Here is a 20,506-nt window from a genome sequence, read left to right as displayed (position 1 = left end):
GATCGATAAATCCATGCAATAAATGGGTGTGGAGGATGGCTAGGAGTTTGGGCATTTACTCCTTGTACCGGACACAGATGACGTAAAACAAAAGAACAAAACCAACGAAACAATACCAAGCAAATTTTTCCCTGAACAGAAAATAAAGAAGTCTTTTGGTTTACGTCATCTGTGTCCAGTACACGAAGTTTTGAACGGAGTTTGGAAGCTCTTATCTGAAAAAATGGTCAGTTCATTTAGTCATGTAAGGTGTACATTTGACTGTCAGTCTGAGAATTTCCAAAACTATGCCTCTGGCAACCATGTCTCAACGAGCTCATGCATGTTGAGAATTGAGAAACTGATCACCTCCAACATGACTTGTATGTGGACATTTCATACGAATTTACTTTTGCATGGGTATTTGTTTCTCATGCATGTACACTGATGAGCACTTGCATATGTGATTAAGTACCAGTTTACAGGGATTCAGTGGTAATGAAGGCCCTCATATTCAATAATCATAAGTCATGATCACTTTCATAATTCTCATGAAATGCATCCTTAATGACATTGCTAAATATTATTTCTATTTCCGTGATTATGTTTCCACCTTACTCATTTACAAATAATACGGATGTCAAGTTAGATTACGTACTAAAACAAGTGCCAACACTCTCATTGCTGTAGTTCACCTAACAATAAAGATTTTTGCCCTCCAATTACCAGCATTTACTTGTTGTTTTCTCTGCAGCGTTATCTCCCAACATTTCATCCACTCTTTACAAATAATTAAAATAACGCTTGTTATTAGAGATGGAATGGGCTAGCTTTAAGAGTGATTTTACTTGAACCGTGAAACAGTTACTAACAAACAGTGCCAAACAGCAAGAGATAAACAAAAGAACACGATGGAATTAGTGCATAATAATAGTGCATAGTATTCTGTAGCTACTACCTATTTCACGGGTCAATTAAACTGCCTATTAACCTGCATTTATTCACTTTCACACCCATTTCCATTTGACTATGATTACACATGTATCGCATAGCTACCCTTTCTTCACAAAAGCAACGCCATTTATATCCCAGAAGATCCTTTCTAAAGCCAGATCACTACGGGGTTCAAATGTACTCCCACTAAAAGGAGATTAAGTACATAAGAAACCCGCCTATTATATCAGAAAGGCTCACATATATCCTTGCGACTCTGCTGGATATGAGAACGAGCTTTTGTGCCCTAATTCGCTGACAGACTAAAGAAATGATTTAGACGATGCGTGGGCCGGCTACAACGCAGGCAGCTATGATTGCGTCTGGACGCTTTGACGCCAAGTAGTTTACAACTAACCGAAACAGAAGGCCGCCAGTACACTAAATCCCTTCAGAAAAAAAAGGCATGATTCTGTCATTCTCGGTCAGGGATGTTGGGAAAAAAAACTCAAACAGTTTCAATCATAGAAGTATTTGTGAAAACCCTGCGGTGTAATGGTCATTGACGCCTACCGAGACATTACCGGAATTCCTGTGTTTTTTTTTCTTTTTCTTTCATATGCTAAACAGGCTCTCATGTCTTGGTTTAATACCGACGTTATTAACTGCATACTGCAAACCCTAAAGTGGGAAGATGCGTCGACCAATAACCGTGAAATAGTTAAAACTTGCGTCTAGCAGGAGAAGGCAGCAGTAATTTATACAAAATGTCTGAAGAGGTCGGCAACCACGATAACGCAGATAAAATTCAACAGCCAGCTTCATGTCAGAAAAAGCAACCATCATTTACCATAGAAAGACGGGAATCTTCATTTTCGGTTGCGAGCAGCCAGGCCGAAAATGGACGTTATTATCTCGTCTTCCTCTTGGTCGTTAAGTGGTTTGTAGCCGTATTTCTTTTCTTGTTAATGCTGTGCTGCGTTGTTGCAAGTAAAATTTGTTTGTTGGTCTTAGGGCAACAATTCAAAAATTTAAACCTAACCGAAAGAAGCAGTAACGACGGTACTTCTACAGAGGCAAAAAAGCAAGCATTATTTCTTATGCTTATTCTGGCTCTGATGATTCCCGAAGGCGTATCTATCATGTACGCTTCATGGACAAGTTTGAGGAGAAGAAGTCGCCCATGGCCAACAAAAAAAGGCTTCATAACGGTAAGTCTAGTGACGAAAAGTCTGGCTAAAACGTACGAATTCCGTAAAGTTCTCATCACTATTTCTTTAATTGAACACAATTTTCCCAATTTTTGTCTTTTGTGTCAAGTCCAGTGGGTAATCAGGGCAAAACTACTATGTATAGTTTGGGCGACATGTCTATATAACGTCAGGGGATAATGGCTAAAAATAATTTATACGGAGAGCAGACCTTGTTCTTTAAATCTCTGAATTATCTGAATTACTTACAACGCAAAAAAATTGCGGTGATAATACAGTCACGCTATCAAAACTAAAAATCTGAATCATTCAATAAATAACTTCTGATCAAGAATCTGAGGGATGACAAACGATTGATGATATGCATTGCCAAAGCATTCTCGCCAAGACTCAGGTCGTGCGGAGTTTTTCCAGGGGCCTCTCGGCGTTGTACAGATTCCATCGATCGCCCCTCCAATACTCTCTCCCGGCAGCAATTCTCTTGTCGCGTGACAATTATTTTCTGAAATTTTTTAACAAGTTCTGAATAACAAAATGAAAAATTCTTTAAAACTGAAAACTTGTTAAAAGAAAATTGTTTAACGATAAATTTAGATGACACTTAAAGCGACATTTACACATGCACTGTCCGGATGTATGCGATCAGAATTTGAATTTCAGTGAAGGACTCAGTACATCGATCAAGCGATCAGAACTTGTATTGTGATCGGGAGGGTAGAGGTTTTAAACTAATATATACTTGCGCCCAGCAACATAAGGAAGTAAACGATCTAGTGTCAATAAAATCGACGATAGTTATAAAGTGAGTCTAAACATGCTTAGACCAGGGTTCTTTGAAAACTGCAGATGAAAACTACTTGCGACATATATAGCATCATTGTTAAACAAAAAATAGAAAAAAAATAGGAAAGAAGAGATGTGTTATAAGTTCTAGGACGCTACGCCAACTCACCTTAGATCAATTGGTTCTCTAATAAGTCGTATTTTCCTTTTGCATTCAATTCGGTATCCGCAAGCATAATCACAATGCTATATCACGCATCACTGAATGCGCTTCCGCAAGAACGTCAGCATCAAAACCCCAGTATGTTAATAACTAGTCGGTCTGTCCACATCATCCTCCGCTGCCAAAATGGCTTCATAATGGCCGACAATTACAAATGCATAAAGTCGATAGAGCTCTGCAGTCTCATTAGTGACCAGATGAGGCTAATATTTGGCACCATGACTCTTAACACGAGTTCACGTTTTTTCAAACGTGGAATTCAAATGAAGTAAAAAATTTCTGGCACTGAATTTTGTACATCGCACCCAAGTTTAGAAAGAGAAAAAGAGAAAAATTGTTGTATTGTGTTTTTAAACCTCTGAGTACTTTTTTTCCTTCGACGTGCTCGTTGCCATGCATTGCTGTCTCGGTATTTGTATTTGCTGCTTTGGAGATAGTTTTGAGCAACAAGACGCTAAGCTAACGCAGTCGAGTGTTTTCAAAACTGACCAGCTGCATATCATCCATTGTCCTTTTTAATTGCAGATATTCATTGGTGGCTTTCTGGAAACTGTTTCTCTTTGTTATATTGTCTGTGTCATGCTGACAGTCACACCAATCAGCTCAGACGCCATTATTCTTCTCCCGTGCAGCCTAGCGCTGTGTTCAGCTGTGTGGCAGGTCATAAAATCAAGATCACAGTGGAGCACCACGAAGGGAAAGTTGAAAACCTTTAAGTTTGTAATTGGTGCGTTTTCTGCTGCTGCTGGTGCTTCATTGTTGGTCTTCATGTATGAGGTAAGCAAGATTTACACTATCGTTTCCCGATCATAGTCTGAGTTTGTTACTCAAGGCGCACTTTCAGAATTTAGAGAGGTCGACATACCTCACCAATCTCTCACATATCTGACAGCTGCAATATCAGCTATTTTCGCTTTCTTCTTCTTCTTCTTCTTCTTCTTCTGCTACAGTTCGACTTCTATTCAGAAGGAAACGGCAACCAAATAAACCACGCGTCTGACATTATGTAAAATGTTGTTTTTGAAAAAGAGTAGGGGTAATGAACCGTCAAATATTATAATATTATACCAATGCTTAAAAATACTGGAAAATATCATTTGCAACAAAAATTACACTTGGAAGATTATAAAACCATGTATTAAATCGTTATTCTTTCAGTTACCTCTTGCGTGCGTTCTGCTTTTTCTCCTGTCTATCGCTTGGTCTCCTAAACTGCGGGAACTGCAAATCAGGAAGAGACAGAATTCAGCCAACGAAAGCCATGACGAGAATTCAAGAATGCGGGAATGCAAAACTGCCCGTGGGAAAGCTGCCATTGTCATCTCCTTATGGAAACTTTTCCTAACGCCTTTAGTTGCTGTCGTGTTCGCCAAAATGTATAAAACTGTAGAGCTCGACCGATTTTCAGCAGGATTCAAAGCGATCGATTCATCAAACCCGTCTCTTTTGTATTTTGCCTTTCATATCTTTGCCAGTTTCTTTGGTTACCATTTTGGTTGGCTCGCCTGTTCGCTCTGTATGCAGAAGATTGGATACGCTCTTCCCTTGTCGCTAGCCACGCCCATCACCCTTTTAATAACAAACGTTAAAGTGTTCTGTGAAACGAACACGATTCCTTTACCATGCACAACAGAAAACCTAGCTAACGCTAAAACAATCGCTGCTGCGCTCCTCCTTTGTTTGGCACAGTTCATGACCACTATGTACTACTTGTGGAAAAGCCATGGATTGATCATAGCCAGCGCATACGACCTGTTTTGGATCCCTTCCTACAATGGTATGTTCTATTGGTAAAGGAAGTTTTCCGTGCTGGTCATGCCTTCCGTTTGGCATAGTTAGGAAACTTAAAGTGGTTATATATGTCACGAGAATATTGCGGTTTTAAGTCATCGTTTAATGCATTTTCCCAAGCACAAAAGAGCGTTGTGTCAAAACAAACAACTTAAGATATCACAAAAATTTCACCATGGAGCAGTATAGTAACCAGAATGTTTAAAAAAAAAAAGGGAATTGCATCCAATAAGTGATCTTCTAAAAATTATGCGTTGGGACCTCGCCTCGGAAGGGACCCCCTGTTTGTTGATTCTTGTAAGCGACCACCTCCCGTGAGCGACCAACGAATCTTCGCACTTCTAGTGGTCGCTTCCAGGAGGTTCGAATCTACTTCTTTTTTTAAAAAGTCATTCCTTCGTTTATGAATAGGTGTCTGCCTTGAACAGTTTCTGCTGTTGAACAGACGAAGCAAAGCATCTGATGATGGGCAAAATACACAACAGAATCCCACCGGTGACGATCGACAGTATATATTCATATGTACGACGATGTACCGCGAAGAAGACTATGAAATGGAACAGCTCCTTCGATCGATTCATGATGTTGCCAATAACGCTGCGAAAACTAAACGTCATTATGAGTCACACATTTGGTTTGATGGAGGTGTCACAGGACAGGTTATCGCTGATTATGCGTTACAGTTGGCTTCATTGGTGGAAGAAACATTAAAAGTAAAACTAAGTGACTGCTGCAAAATAATGACCCCCTATGGCATGCAGCTCAAGTGGAGACTGCAGGGTGAAATGGAATTCACGATTCACTTAAAAGACAATGTTAAAGTAAGTAAGCCTGCGATGCAGCAGCAATTTGCCAATATTGATTCCTTAAGACCACCGTGCTTCAATCATCCAACACCGAGTTTATGTTTAAGATACTAGCTCACTAGCTCACTAACAGTAATACCACATGGCTTTTGTTATTTTAAGTGATCAGGCAGTAATAGTTAAGAAAATAGTTTTCAGGTACACCGCTAGTTAAAACACGAAATGAAACATTAAAAGCAACAACCCTATCCCTTAACAAAGTTTGGACATATAAAATGAAAAGCATAAAATATTTAAATTATTTACAGTTTGGATATTGCTGAAAACATCTAGAGATTTCAACAGGGTAAAAGAGTCCCAAGAATCCTTAATGCTATCTTACTAAAATAAAATTTCACTGGCCACATTTACAGTTCTCATTGAGCAGTCATATTGCGAAGAAACCTTTGGAAGTTACACCGCATAGTAATTCTGATCGTGATAGTCGGCAATAGAAATTAGCTTGAAGAAAAAATATAAAATTTGTGATTTGTTTTTCCACTAAACACATTCTCAATCCAGAACAACTGAGCCTTCATCACAACAGGCATAACAACCTCGTCGACCCTGCATACGCAATATTAGTAACCGTGATAATCGACTTTTACAGGTGAGGAATAAGAAACGTTGGAGTCAAGTGATGTATATGTCATATGTGTTGGATCACCAACAGAATCGTCTTAATGGTGAGAGCGAATTCTGAAAGACCCCTTGATCTCATGCTGCAGAAATTCTCCGGCCCCCTTGATCTCTTGCGCTAAAATTCTGCAAGATCCCTTGATCCGGGGGGACATGCTGCAGAAATACGGCTCCCCCTTGATCTCACGCTGCAGAAATTCTGCAAGAACCCTTGATGTCGTGCTGTAGAAATTCTACAAGAACCCTTGATTTCATGCTGCAGAAATTCATCAAGACCTCTTGATCTCATGCCTGCAAAATTCTGCAAGACCCCTTAATCTCATGCTGCAGAAATTCTGCAAGACCTTTGATCGCATGCCGCAGAAATTCTGCTGCCCCCTTGATCGCATGCCGCAGAAATTCTGCTGCCCCCTTGATCGCATGCTGCAGAAATTCTGCTGCCCCCTTGATCGCATGCTGCAGAAATTCTGCTGCCCCCTTGATCGCATGCTGCAGAAATTCTGCTGCCCCCTTGATCGCATGCTGCAGAAATTCTGCTGCCCCCTTGATCGCATGCTGCAGAAATTCTGCTGCCCCCTTGATCGCATGCTGCAGAAATTCTGCTGCTTCCTTGATCGCATGCTGCAGAAACTCTGCTGCCCCTGATCTCATTCTCCTTGATCTCATGCTGTATAAATTCTGTTGTCTCTTGATCTGATTCTGATGCCGCAGAATTTCTGTTTCATTGGCAACCAGGCTGTCGCATAATATCTGTTGCAAAGGTTATCATAGGCTGCAGACTTTCCTCACCACTTATTATCAAAGGCTGAAGAATTTCTGCATCTTGGGCAATCACATTGTGTAGAAATTGCGCATCATAGGCCGGGCCAGTCTGGTCAACGGGGCTCATGAGAAGAGGCCCTGACCCCGCCGATTGAGACGGACAGAAAGCTCTGAGGGCAAAGAATGCGTTAGACCGTTATTTAATCATAGCGTACGCCAGAGATTTTTAAGAAGGCAGTTTTAATTACATTTCAGTGAAATGCGACCAATCCTTCATCCTTACAACCGACGCAGACGTTAAATTTACCCATGAATCTGTCGAGGCGTTAATAGACCAGATTATTGAAGATCCTGGGATTGGAGCAGTTTGTGCTCGTACACATCCCATGGGGAGCGGGCCTATAGTTTGGTACCAGATCTTCGACTACGCCATTGGTCACTGGTTTCAAAAGGTATGTATACCTTTACACTGTCGGTAGATGTCTCAAAAGTAATCCGTTGCACATTATAAAAATTGTTGCTTCACATCAGGCAATGGGTGATGACGGCGACGCCAACAGAAACGTCAAAAAGTAACATAGCTTCGATAAATAAGTAAATAAGTAAATAAATAATGATTTGGAGGTAGCAAAGTGATTCTTCGTCTAACTGATTCCTGGTCGAATAGGAATTTGGAAATGCAAACAACCACGATCGCACGTTTTTGTACATTTCTTTGCCGTCACTTCAAGACTACGACGTAAAATTGCCCAATCTCTCGTTAGAAAGAGACGGGCGACGGAATTTTCTTTCTCTTTCTGAAGTTGGATATGATTCCCAGTAATTTATCTCCCGGACAGTTCGCCCACATTTGAGAAAGTGGACGAGTGGACGGGATGACTGGGGCAGAATGTGGGAAATTCAGTTATAAGGTAGTCCAAAGAGTTTGATTGAGTTGCACTTTTTCTGGTCTTCGTAATGCACTGGTAGTCGCTTCCTGGTGTAAATTTAGCACTTATTTGAGTGTAGAGGTGCGACGTAGAACCAAATAGTTTGCGCATTTTTAAAGTAAGGATTCTGAAATCGAAGTTCAGCTTTAAAAAGTGATATGGATCTCTAAACAGCTTACACGTATCAATGGATAGAGTGGTTAGTATGTTATTTATAAACTGTGATGATATATTCGCCGAAAGCATAATTATTAGTTTGTTACAATTGTGAACGCCTCTCTCTTTTTATACGCCTCCTATCTTTATTAAGAGCCACCGCCTGAGCTCCTAAAATTAAATAACGCCCTGGGCCTTTGGTACCAGTATATCATTTACGGTACTGATTCGCGCACACTTTTCAAGAGAAGTGTGGATGATGCATTGTATTTCAGGTAGCAAATCACATGTTTGGTTCCGTGCTGTGTAGTCCTGGTTGTTTTAGCCTCTACCGTTGCCAAGCTGTTAGGGATGTGTTACCGACATACGCTACAAAAGTAAACCACGCTTTTGATTTTCTCACCAAAGATATGGGTAGGTTAACAAGTTTTATATTGTTCTCTAGCTGAATTACGTGATATATATCTCAGTGAAATGTCCTAAAAAGTGTTCTCTGGAGTCGGGGACGCAAACTTTAAGAAATAGATGTTCTTAATGGCCATTTCAGTATCGTTTCTTGAACTTGGAAGTTGCTGCCCCTAGTTCAAAAAGCTACAAAATGTCATTTAAACTGGACGGGTCAAACAGGAAGAGATTTACCTCAAGTTTCACAACATTTGTATGATTTTAAACACCAGTGTAGCCCGTTATTATAAAACTTAACGGAAAATGAGAGCCCATAAGTATTTGATGGCCACTTTGGCAAGCGAATTGGTTAACAAAACGTGCCAAATTTGACCAATAAATTAACCAATACATACAAATACCCAAAGGTGTAGGTGAGCAGTATTGTGGGCTGCTTGACTGTTAACATCCCTTACACCAAAAGTCTGGTTAAAAGTCTGGTAAGCCTGGTAAACCCAGACTTACGGGTTTTTGAAAATGACAAGAAAAAACGAGAGCCTGATACATGGTTAAGCCTGGTTTTATACCCTTGATGCATGCTTTTGAAGCCTGTTTGATAGTTACAACAACAGAACTTTTAAACAATTTTAATAGCTGTTTTTAATCCTTAAAAACACTGCTTACGAACACAAAAGGTACCGTATCATTTTTTTTAAAGGGGAAGACCGCTGGATGTGCACGCTAATGTTACAGCGAGGCTGGCGATTGACATACTGCGCCGCCGCAGTTGACAGCACGTACTGCCCTGAAAGTTTCGATGAGTTTTACAAGCAAAGGCGTAGATGGACTCCATCGACATTGGCCAACCTTATTCTACTTGTGAAGGAGTGGAAGCTGACACTGAGACGGAACGAACACATCTCGTTCGTTTTCATCGTCTACCAAACGTTTCTTGTTTGTTCCACTGTTATCGGGTAGGTAAAAAATTTCAACCACAAATTTGGGCTTCGCTTCGCTTTATTTTGGTTTCAAAGGCAGGATACAGGATGTCAAAAAAGGTCGTTAATTGTCTACATTGTTGCTCGGAGCCTGATTGGTGATAGCCTGCGCTCAGACGTAATTTAACGTCGGTTAGTAACGTCTGCGAAGCCCGGTGGAGGGATACTTCCTTACAAGAGGCTAATGGGGATGTGCCGCTGGATGGGGTCGCATTTTCACGACTGGGTTGACTATAGTGGGGTCGCACTTTCAACAGAGTTACTAGAATGGGGTCGTACATTTCCGGATTTTTTGGGGTAAAAAAGTCTTTTAAATCTACGGTTAGCAAACTTACCAGATGTTTTTACTGTAGGTGAAAAATGGGTCAATTCATTTTCGGATGACCTGTTTAAAGGATTGATAAAGTAGATTCATAGATAGACAGCGACTAAGTTGGGATCGCGCAAATTACATATTTGCCCAAAAAGACTAAGACGGGGTCTACAATTGGCCAAAGAATAGACCATAATGCGGTAGGGGCTCGAGAGGCCAGTGGCATATACCCAGCAAAAATTAACCCCAAGTACCCTCCCCCGCCCCCCCCCCCCCCCCCGGGCTGTGCCCGTAACAGACTCAACGAATTGCCAGACGTCGTTTCGAATCTCCTTTCATACTGATTGGCAAATCGATAATGGCTTTTTTAACAGGTCAATCATAGCTCGTTCTCAAATCCTGGTAAACAGGTAGAGGTCCGGAACAAGGATTTGGGCGCTGTTTCGCAGACGTACTGAACCAGAGTGTAGTTTCGTCTGTGGCGCAGGCTAGGCTGGTCAGCAATACTGCAGTGTTTTGTCTTAATAATGTCAATGACGGAATTTAGCATTTTTGTCAATTTTCTCATTATTCCAGACCTTCTACGGTGATTCTGGTCATAGTTGGTGGAATGCTATATTCGGGCATTGGCTTGAATGAAATAACCATAGTTGTCCTTCTCTCTCTGGTGGTGGTTGGTTACACCTTAGTGTGTCTCTTCACCTCGCCAAATTTCCAGCTGAAGGTTTCCAAGCTACTCACTTTCGTTTTTGCTGTAATCATGTGTATTGTTGCTGTTGGTGTAGCTGTTCAAATCTCAAACGAGTTACAGGAAAGGAACACCGAACCAACAGCGGCGCCAACAGCTCAAGCGAACACAACTTCCGCTTATGCACAGAAACCTCTGGAACATCACCTTCCCGCCGGAGTTAGCACGTTATACTTGGCTGGATTATCCGGGATCTTTATTGCTGCAGCCCTGTTGCATCCTAAGGAGTTCACGTGTCTGTTGCACGGTGTTTGGTATCTCCTTTGTTTGCCTTCTGGATATCTGCTTCTAACAATTTATTCCCTGTGCAATCTAACGGATAGATCTTGGGGTAGGCTTAAAGTACAGATCAGAATTTAGGGCTTTCAAATTGTAAGAGAGGGTCTTCAATAGGTTTTTCGGAAAACGGCATTTGCCTTATTTGTAAGCTGGGATTCGGGATTCGGGATTCGGGATTCGGGCCTGCTATTAGGGGTTGGAAGTACGCATGGGATGCGGGATGCCGAATAAACATTAGGGAGCTTCAGAAACGACGACGGCGACGGCTACAAGAACGGCAAAAAGGCAATGGGTTTAGATTAGCGAAACAACTTTTGCACCAGCATCACGCTATTTTGCACAATTTGCCCTCGTTGCACGACTACGACGTGAAACCTCCCAGTTTCACGTTTTATGGACGACGTGAACACAAGACAACGACTTTCTTTTTCTTTTTCTGAAGTTAGATTCAATCCAGAAGAATTCTCCAACATTAAACAAATTGTATAAAATGGAGCAAGAGTCAGCCTCGTTCCCAGTCGTCCTTGGCGATTTCGGATGTGACGTCACCTGTCAAGCTTGTCGGGAAAATTCGCGCTATCACGCTCGGTTCCAAGCCTCCTCTGTTCACTCGGATAGCGCGAACAGGCCTGGGTACGAGGCTGAGCAAGAGTGATAAAGTTTGAAGCAGCGTGAACTCGTGACGTTTTCGATGCTGTTGCCGTCGTGGTCGCTTAAAGCTCCCTATTTAGGTCGGGATGGGGGAATTGAAGAACTCTATTGGGTCACCTCGTAAAAATGATACCAGTATGATTAAGAACAAGTGACCACCCGGCATTCTCTCTCTAACACTTTTGGTGCCATTCCAGGTCTAAATGTTTCACTAACACGGAGAGGTTTTAAAAGCACTCAAGGAGCTAAATTCTTATCGTCTTCTTCGCCATAACTATCCCCCATAAACCATTTTCTCCTGAATAGAACTGGTTGCAAAGAATCGCAAACTAATTTTTCCAGTCTGGAAAGCAAAAAACGAGAACCATACTGAATTAATCACAAAAACCGCCATTTGCTATGTCTTAATTTATGCTTCATGGTTTTAAAATGTTAGTATGGCTGAGTTAGAAAACAGCGAGGATGACTAAGACTTGTACTTTTAAGGCAGAGATTAACGACTTTGCTTATCCATTTTAATATATCAAAACTTAACACAGGCGAAATTGCATCAGAAAATAAAATCTTTTGTCTTGTTCTCAGTTGTCGATAGCCGGTTTTGATCCAGGGTCTCAATTAATTGACGCTGGTTGCTCTTTCAATTTGAATCGGCTTTCCAGATTGAACAACCGTATCAAAATTTGTTAACTTAATAGGACAAATATATTTAATTGTTAGAATCTTATGTGTGCTTAACGTATGTTTTGAATCATATCATATTCAATACCTTATTTTATTTTTACCCTAAAGGAACAAGAGAAGGAAAGTCAGCCTCAGAAGGGGGTGACTGGTGTACGTCCGTTGGGAAAAGCCTGAGGGAAATTCTCAGTTGTTGTCAATGCTGCGGAAACCCGGGACAGTCAAACCAGTTTCAACAACCTCCCATGCAGCCCGTGGTGGCAAGGAGAGGTGACATGATAGACGCGGCTTGTCAAGTTAACATCAATAACAACTCGCAAAGTGAGGTAGAAGACTAGCTAATTAACGTTTACAAAGGAGATCTTAAGATACACCGTTTCTGTAGGAGTAGGGAAAACTATTTGTAACCGTAGCCCTGATTAATACGGGTTGATTTCCTCTTAAGCCGGAGGCTACCGGGATAGGCTAAGGGTAGAACGGTTATGTCCTATATCATTATATCTGGGAAATCAAGGTTTCTTGTTATATAACTACTGACAAGCTTGTTCGCCAACCAGGAATAACCCACAGGGAGAAACGGTGTAAGTTGTTGGCTTCTTATTTGCAGGAATTATACAAAATGTCAAGGGGTCAGATTTGTTTGTTCCAAACGTTTACTAACCTCATTTATCACTCAGTAATGTTTTTTACATGTTTTCATCGAGCCTTTTGTTTTTGCAGTAACGATTTTGAAAAGGAATGGTTTCTTATTAAGAGATTTTCATTTATTCAAATACTCTAGCTATCCGAGCAGCCATCAGGTCAAACATGTCATGGAAAAGGAATGACTTTTGGTGCGGAAGGAAAAGCTTCAAGTACAATGAATGACAAGGATGGTGTAAGGTCTTCGGCTGACGTTCAAAATCAAAATTTAAACAGAAGAAGGTCTGGTAAGAAACCTTCAAAGAAGACGGAAGCTGAGAACAAACTTTCAGTTCTTACTATGTACTCAGCGGCAGAAATTCCAAAAAAAGTAAAATCGATGCGATCGACAGAGAGAAAAGGCGAACCTGAAATAACAAACAATGTTGAATTCCTTTCTGATCGGACGGCTGAAGCGAAAAATGGGAAAATGATCCAGACTGAGTATCACACTGTACACGAACTTTCTTTCTTGCGTGCTTCAAATGAAAAACATTTGTTGACCCGAAGGAAAACAGCAGATGACAAGGTTGATTTAAGAGTTGAATCAATTTCTGATCTCCACGATAGCTCTGAGAGCTCGATGCTTGTACAAAATAAGGTTCAAAGAGGCGGTACCTCTGAACCCAGGCCAAGCAGTTTTTCAAGACATCATGAAAAAGAGATAAATAAATCTGTTGAGTGTTCATGTACTGATTTAATGGAAGGACCAGATTTTCAAGGAAAACATGAGTGTCCTCCAAAAAATTCAGAAAACACTGGTGATAATCAACAAGAACAAGATTTACAGCCTGTGTTAGATCGCAATGAGCCAGATGGATCATGCCGTCTTCAATTACCTGGTAAGATGCTTTTTAGAATCATGTCATTTATATAATTATAAGCCTGTGATCATGCCCTCCCTACATCTCTATTACATCTTTCGTGATAATTGCGTCTCTTCTCAAAAAAAAAACGAAAACGAAAAACCTGGAAATTGCGGGCAACAAGAGGAGCCCGCAATCCTGTTATCCAGGTTACTATTACTCTTTCTGGCACAAACGTAGCCAGCATTCGTTTGGACTTCCACTAAGACTAAAATGGAATGCGCAAAACACCATCTGGTTACGGGCATTTGGACTTTCTATCACTTGTTATTTGTTCACGGACGTTTTTACCTACTATCAGTGAAATATACGCCGAGCACAGCATTAGAGCAAGAGCGATTTGACCTTCGATAAGAAACTCTAAACACACCCGCACTCCTTAACCTTTGGTTATTACAAGCTTATACATTTGAGTCTTCGTCCACCGCAGAACTCTCTTATGTGCTGCTAGGAACTGGAACGAGAAGAAAAGACAGGACTCCCCACCGTAACCCTTCGCGCTCAGAGGGAGAAGGGTTTGCCCTTCCTGGAGCAAAATTAGTCATAATGTGCATGTACAGCAATTATATTTTTAGCATTTGTGAAGCTGCAGCCAAATGATCTCCTGTGCTTAAAAATTAGAGCTGAAAAGTTTTTATACCTGAAATTTATTCATTATGAATATTATTCAGTTTTTCTTTCTACTTATATTTAATTTCAAAGACGGAGAATCTCGTCCCCAGTCAAGGCTCGGAGGCGAAATGTCCTACTCGAATCTCAACACACCAGTAGAGGAATGGTTAAATCAGCTGGATTTTTCACCACAGGTATTTGAAATACGTCATCTTTAAACTTTCTATGAGCGAATGAACTGATACAAAATCTGTCAGAAGGTTTCAATTCCTTTCAGTAAAAATCCATCATGCTGGCTGTGATAAATTGAGGCCTTGTCCCAGTTAATTTAAGATGATTGCGTCATTGGGCTGTGACGTTAAGCCGTTGGACTTGTCTTCATCATCCTTCTTTCATTAATTAAAACGAAGAAGACGTAAAAGAACCGACACTACTTTTCCAAAAGAGTATGGGATCAAATTTTCCCGGTGGTGCGGTCTACCTTTTACGCATCACATATCATTCATATCATGGGCTATGGGTGGGTTACATTAAGCCCATACTGAATGGACTGATAGTGGCTTCCAGTGGTGCCCTTTCTCGCAAGTTTCGTATGTTGACGTCTAAGCTTACTGTTAATAGCCGAGCTCTCTCGCGCGAAGCGCGCGCAGAGGAGGACCATGGGTAAGAAAATTTGGTTATCTATGCATCCAAGAAATTTTGGTTCTGACAAAATCGTCCGTACGGAGTACGTACGCAGGTTCACCCCTTCATGGAAGCCGGATTGAAATTTTGCATTTCAATTACCCGCGCGTTTTGGCGGTAAATCGCATAGCCACACGTACTTTTAGAGAAAAAGCAACAACAACAAAGCCGATTCTTTCTTTCGACTTAATTTTAATGACGCGTAAGTTGCAAATGAATCCACCTCTCATTTGAAGCCTTTCGTCAACCCTCTATCCATCCTCGTGGTGTTTTTTATCGACGAGAGGTGAGAAAAAAGGTACGTTTTTGGTGCTTTATCTATTATTCCATCATTACGTGCGCAGCTTTTAACCTCAAGCTTTCGGTCACATCACAGGCAAATCCATCCGTCCTGGTGGTGTTTTCAAGTTGTCCGTGCGTCCTCGTGGTCCGCTGTGGTGATTTCATGACATTTCTAAACAAATTGAACAGAGCGCGCGAATTGGTAAAATCTTTCGCTCGTTGACCCCAAGCAATAGCTATAACTGCAGTAGTATACAATGTAAAGAGGGTGCGTCTTATTGTCCTCTAATCCATGACATTACATTACAAAGTAATTTTAAAAAAGACCTTTACTAAATTATTATCTCTGTTCTCTTAACAGTCAGTAGAAACTATTGCTCTCTACCAAAAAAATCAGTAATTTCTCCTCAACGTGCGCTGCCTAATATTCAAGTGAAAGTCTATTTTGTAGACACTTTCGCTAGTTTACATTTGATGCCTCTTCCACCATTCTGCGTAACTATGGTAATCTATTGTTTTTGCCTGATTGCAGTCTGATTGGGCCAAGATGTTTCGCAACCACGGATACGACACCGTAGGGCATTTGTGTGGATTATTAGACCAGGTAAGTTGTTAACAATAAATTAAGAAGTTGAGCTTTGAATGTCTGTCGGTTTCAGTTACCTTCGGTTCAGCCTTTTCTCTTGGTGTCTAGTCAAACAATGGTACATATTGTTGCTGGATTGTGTTGAATAGCATTTAATTATTTTTAACTATATAAACATTTTATTGGTAGGAACTCGAGAGAATTGGCATTGAGGCAAGGGGACATCGCCGATGGCTTTTGAGAGAGATCAAGAAAATCCCACGAGTGGATATGGAGGAAGGCATCCCAGTAAGTTATCTAAGAAATCAAAAATTTTGATGAAAAGGCGCGTAATTTTTTTCTCTGACCGTATTGCACACTGTAAATCGAATGTCTCTCAATACAGTATTCTTTTATTAAACAGGAAAATGTTAAAGATTGGTTAGGAGAGCTTGGTCTTGAAGGTTATTGGAGCCAATTTGAATCAACTGGGTACAAGGAGCCTCGTGACTTGGTAGATTTGAAAAGGATGGACAAAGAACGTCTTAAGGAACTATTTAACATTCGGAAACGAGGTCACTTGCACAGACTGGTTCTTGGGATTGAAAAACTCCAAAATCCTGACGAAGGTGAATTAAAAGCGAAGCTGCAAGCGTGTGCGAAGCGCGTGCGATCACAGCCCCACATCTAAGAAAATTTGGTAATCTATCCATCCGAAACAATTTTGGTAATCACGTGACCATACGCCCGTTCGTCCGCACCACAGAGAAACCAATGTAAAATGTCAAACATTCTAGTTAGTGTCGTAGCCTGTAACCTGTGTTTAAATTGATAATAGACGTCCATATCATGGTCAATTGACAGCTTTCAAAACAGTGTATCCGCTGACCAGATTCACATAACCGTACCGCGGGCTCATGTACTAACTCATGTAGGTCACGTGTTTTTTTAAGTTTTCCGCTCACCCGTTTTCAGTCATATGGTAGTCCACTAAAGTTAAGTATAGATATTTTTGGATTTCGATCATGGTTTCAAGTCCATTATTTGAAGTAAATTGAATATGCATACATGGGAGCTTCGCTTTTTAGCTCTGGCTACACCTATATATTAATAGTATATGCGCCCCTTAGCTTTGGAAGGCCGTTCCTTTAGAGCTGAGGGAGTATGACTCCGTTAGAAGATTTAAAAAGCCCTGAAAATGTTCCCTTTCAGAAAGACATATTGAGGAGATAAATTTAGACAAGAGGCTCTTGATTAAGTTTCATAAAAGAAAACTGTCCGCCATAAAGGGGATTTTATTTTACTTGATATGGGCTAGCTCAACTAGGCGAAAAATCTCTCTTAACCTCAGAAGAATCCCGAAAATGGAATAGAAAACAAAACAAAAAGCTTATAATAAGCATATTACCCGAGCGTTTTTGTGACTTTTTGGGAAAGACCGAGCATTTTAGGGAAAAAAGTAATAAAGCATTAAGGTGCATGCAACATTTTATACGAGTGAGCAAACAAGCGATCCAAAACCCTGATAATCACATAGGAAGCAGTGGTTAGTGTACTCAATTTTTTGCTCTAAAAGGCTTCGACCTCTGCAGTCACTTCACTTATGACGTTATCTCTCGTAACTATAAATAGGGAATAAATGAACGCCTACTAGAGGAAAAAGTTTCTGGCCCGAAATCGATTACTAGAGAATTTCATGGGGGATAGCATCCAATCCCATTTACATCCGAGGGCTGAGGTTAATTTTTCTTCTACGGGACGCTTCTTTGCCTGGTATACTTCTTAGACCATTTTTAAATAGTTGAAAGCGTTTGAATATTCAGGGGACTATTTCTCAAAGATTTGACAGGTTTGACTGTAATTTAACTTCCGTCCTTTTTATTTTTAGGGCAAAGGAAAATCCGTAATACCCAGAGCAAGCTCCGTCGTCTTTCATTAAAATTCCTGGATATCCACAACTTGGATGCTGAGTGTGAATTCTGGGAAGGTCTCCTTCAGAAGTGTCTTTCTCCGGAACTTAGTGCTTTCGATCAGACCTCCAAGCTCAAAGAGAAACTTATAGAGCTACGAAATAAGGCGCTGATGACATTTGGTGTTATCAATGTCTTGTGGATGATTATCATCCTCAGTTTGGTCAGGCATAAAGACCTAAAAGTGCTGGGTGTAGACATTGTAGGTCTTGCCTTTCTCACTATTTATGGATTGATATTTGTTTTACAGTTTCTAGCTCTGTTGGGACATCGCTTTAAAACTGTAGTTCATGTTTTGGCTCGTGTGCCCTGGAGGAAACTAAATCGTGTTTCGCCCGTGTAAAAATATGTCCTAACGATGCAGCCATTCAGGTCCGTGTACGTGTACCTTCCGTCCATTTAAACGAGTGTGACACTTTTAATCATAGTATATTAAGTAATACTAAGTTTTAAAATTATTTAAAATCGCGTCCTTTTTATAACCCAATGTGTTTTAATAAAAATAACTGAAGTTCTTTAGTAAGAGTTAAATTTCTTTGTTAACAAATTTTTCTCGATTCCCGAAGTCTTGGGACTATACTGAACAGCAGCTTAGCGACAGAATGGGTAGACTTTCTAAAAGTCCGTTTTTTCTTTTTTTTTCTGATTGGTTATGCCATTTTAAAGGACTTTTCATATCTGTTTGGCACGATTTTTATCCTTTCGGAAATTCCACAGGTGACGTCACGACAATTGTTAAGCTTTTGGCTATGTCTCCTTCACCCTTCTTTCATTGGCCAAATCTACAAGGGGACGCAAAAGAACCCACACTACTACTGATCGAAAAAAGTAGAAGTTTCTAGATGGTGTAGTCAACCTTATTGCGCACATCATTCATATCATAAGCTGAATGGGTCACAGTAAGCTCATAAATGGACTGATATACGATAGCGGCTGCCAGTGCTGGTGCCGGCGCCCTTTATATGCTGACGTCCGAGCTTCTATACTATTAACATGTTAAGACGAAATCCGTTAGGAAATTGAGTAATTTTAATTTTCAGTGGACAAAAACCTTGTACCAGATAATTCAAGCACATTACATTCTTTTTTCACACTTTTCAAGGGGTATAAATGTACTAAGTTCTATAAAAAAAACTCCAAAGAAAAGGTTTTTATGGGAGCTTGAGAAAACAAACTTCAACAGATCTACATTTCACTAAATGAAATCTTACCCATGACGTGGGAGCTCGCGAAAACAAACTTCTAAAGCTTTAAAATATATTTCACTAAATGAAATCTTACACATGACGTTTTTACCTGTGCTATGCAGATAAGCTAATTACTTCCATAGCCCTTGAAAAGTATAACAAAAGAATTCGATATGGCATAAAATATTCTGGTACAAGGTTTTTGTCCACTGAAAATTAATTTTATTCAATTTCCTGAGGGATACCGTCTCAATTTATAATGTAAAGAGGGCACGTCTGTATTCCTTTCATCCACGACATTCCATTCATTTAGTCATTCAGAAAACGTTTGGGATTGATTTTGGATTGATTTTGTCACGAAACACGGTTTGAACAAAGTCTGCCCTTATTTGTGGATGTCAACAGTAAAATTGTTGTCAGTGAAACGCTCTAAAAATCGTTGGGTTGTACATGGCATCCATTCATGATTCTCTTATCATTGTACATACCAACTGCGGCCGATACTTTGCCCGCCCATTTGAAAATGTCGTCACGTCTTCTGACAAGATTTGTATACTTCACTCTCTCTATAACGTTTGTTATGTAATGTTTGTTATGTAATAAAGACATTTATTATTATTATTACTATTATTATTATTATTATTATTATTATTATTAAGACGGCATAAAGGCCTTTCCTATCTAGCTCTAAGTAGTATTTTAAAAGTATGTCGTTCGCTTGTAGTTACGCTGTGCTACAGCACACGTTTTTGTTTAAAGTCGAGTATGTCATGTTCCACCGAGTCTAGGAAATTGTGAAGTACAGGCTCTCATCAAGGACCAAGGGAGTTCAAGTACCCTTTAGCTAAGAGACAGATTGACATGGGACTGGCGGTGAGGGGGTGTAATCATGAAAGTTCTAGAGAAGTCGCGTGCGTCAGCTAAATTCATTGAAACCAGCTCTGATTTGAGTCCAGTTTATATGACGTGGTGTAGAAAAAGAGAAAAAGGAGTCTTGGCAAGGTAACTGAGTTTTTTCTTAGCGTTTATTGCTTAGATTGGTAGCATTTTGCTAGCGTATAACTTAATATTATATTTTTTCCCTCGAGTATTTCTTCTCCATCTTGTGTTTGCGGACGCTGCCGCAAACGACAAAACGGAAACATACGGACAAAGGATCTCCCACAGCTGTTAAGGGATAGTGGTAACATCAGCGGATGCCAAAGATAACTCAACGACAGAAAGTTCTATAGAACTCTTGATCGTGATATTAAAGATGATTTTTAAAACGAGCACATTAATATCCGTTGAATACATGTTTCGTGACCAAAACATTGAAAAAGATACCAATCAAATTTTCGTTCTCCTTGAGCGCAGA

At 40.3% G+C, this 20,506-nt stretch overlaps 1 protein-coding gene across 1 annotated transcript; it reads left to right on the top strand.

Annotated features, from left to right (window-relative positions):
- The first annotated feature begins 1,547 nt into the window (after window positions 1–1,547).
- On the top strand, window positions 1,548–19,076 carry LOC140935352 (uncharacterized). Its single transcript, XM_073384905.1, has 16 exons — window positions 1,548–2,123; window positions 3,655–3,906; window positions 4,288–4,906; window positions 5,332–5,741; window positions 6,376–6,451; window positions 7,422–7,618; window positions 8,527–8,665; window positions 9,354–9,609; window positions 10,523–11,025; window positions 12,414–12,628; window positions 13,084–13,825; window positions 14,552–14,655; window positions 15,960–16,031; window positions 16,203–16,301; window positions 16,417–16,621; window positions 17,881–19,076. The coding sequence occupies exons 1-16, from the start codon at window positions 1,680–1,682 to the stop codon at window positions 18,303–18,305; spliced, it is 4,758 nt and encodes a 1,585-aa protein (XP_073241006.1). The 5' UTR covers window positions 1,548–1,679; the 3' UTR covers window positions 18,306–19,076.
- Window positions 19,077–20,506: the final 1,430 nt, after the last annotated feature.

The sequence above is a fragment of the Porites lutea genome, chromosome 4, assembly GCF_958299795.1.
Source record: "Porites lutea chromosome 4, jaPorLute2.1, whole genome shotgun sequence".
NCBI lineage: Eukaryota > Metazoa > Cnidaria > Anthozoa > Scleractinia > Poritidae > Porites > Porites lutea.
Note: the sequence above shows the minus strand (reverse complement) of the source record. Positions and strands in the feature narration are given on the sequence as shown.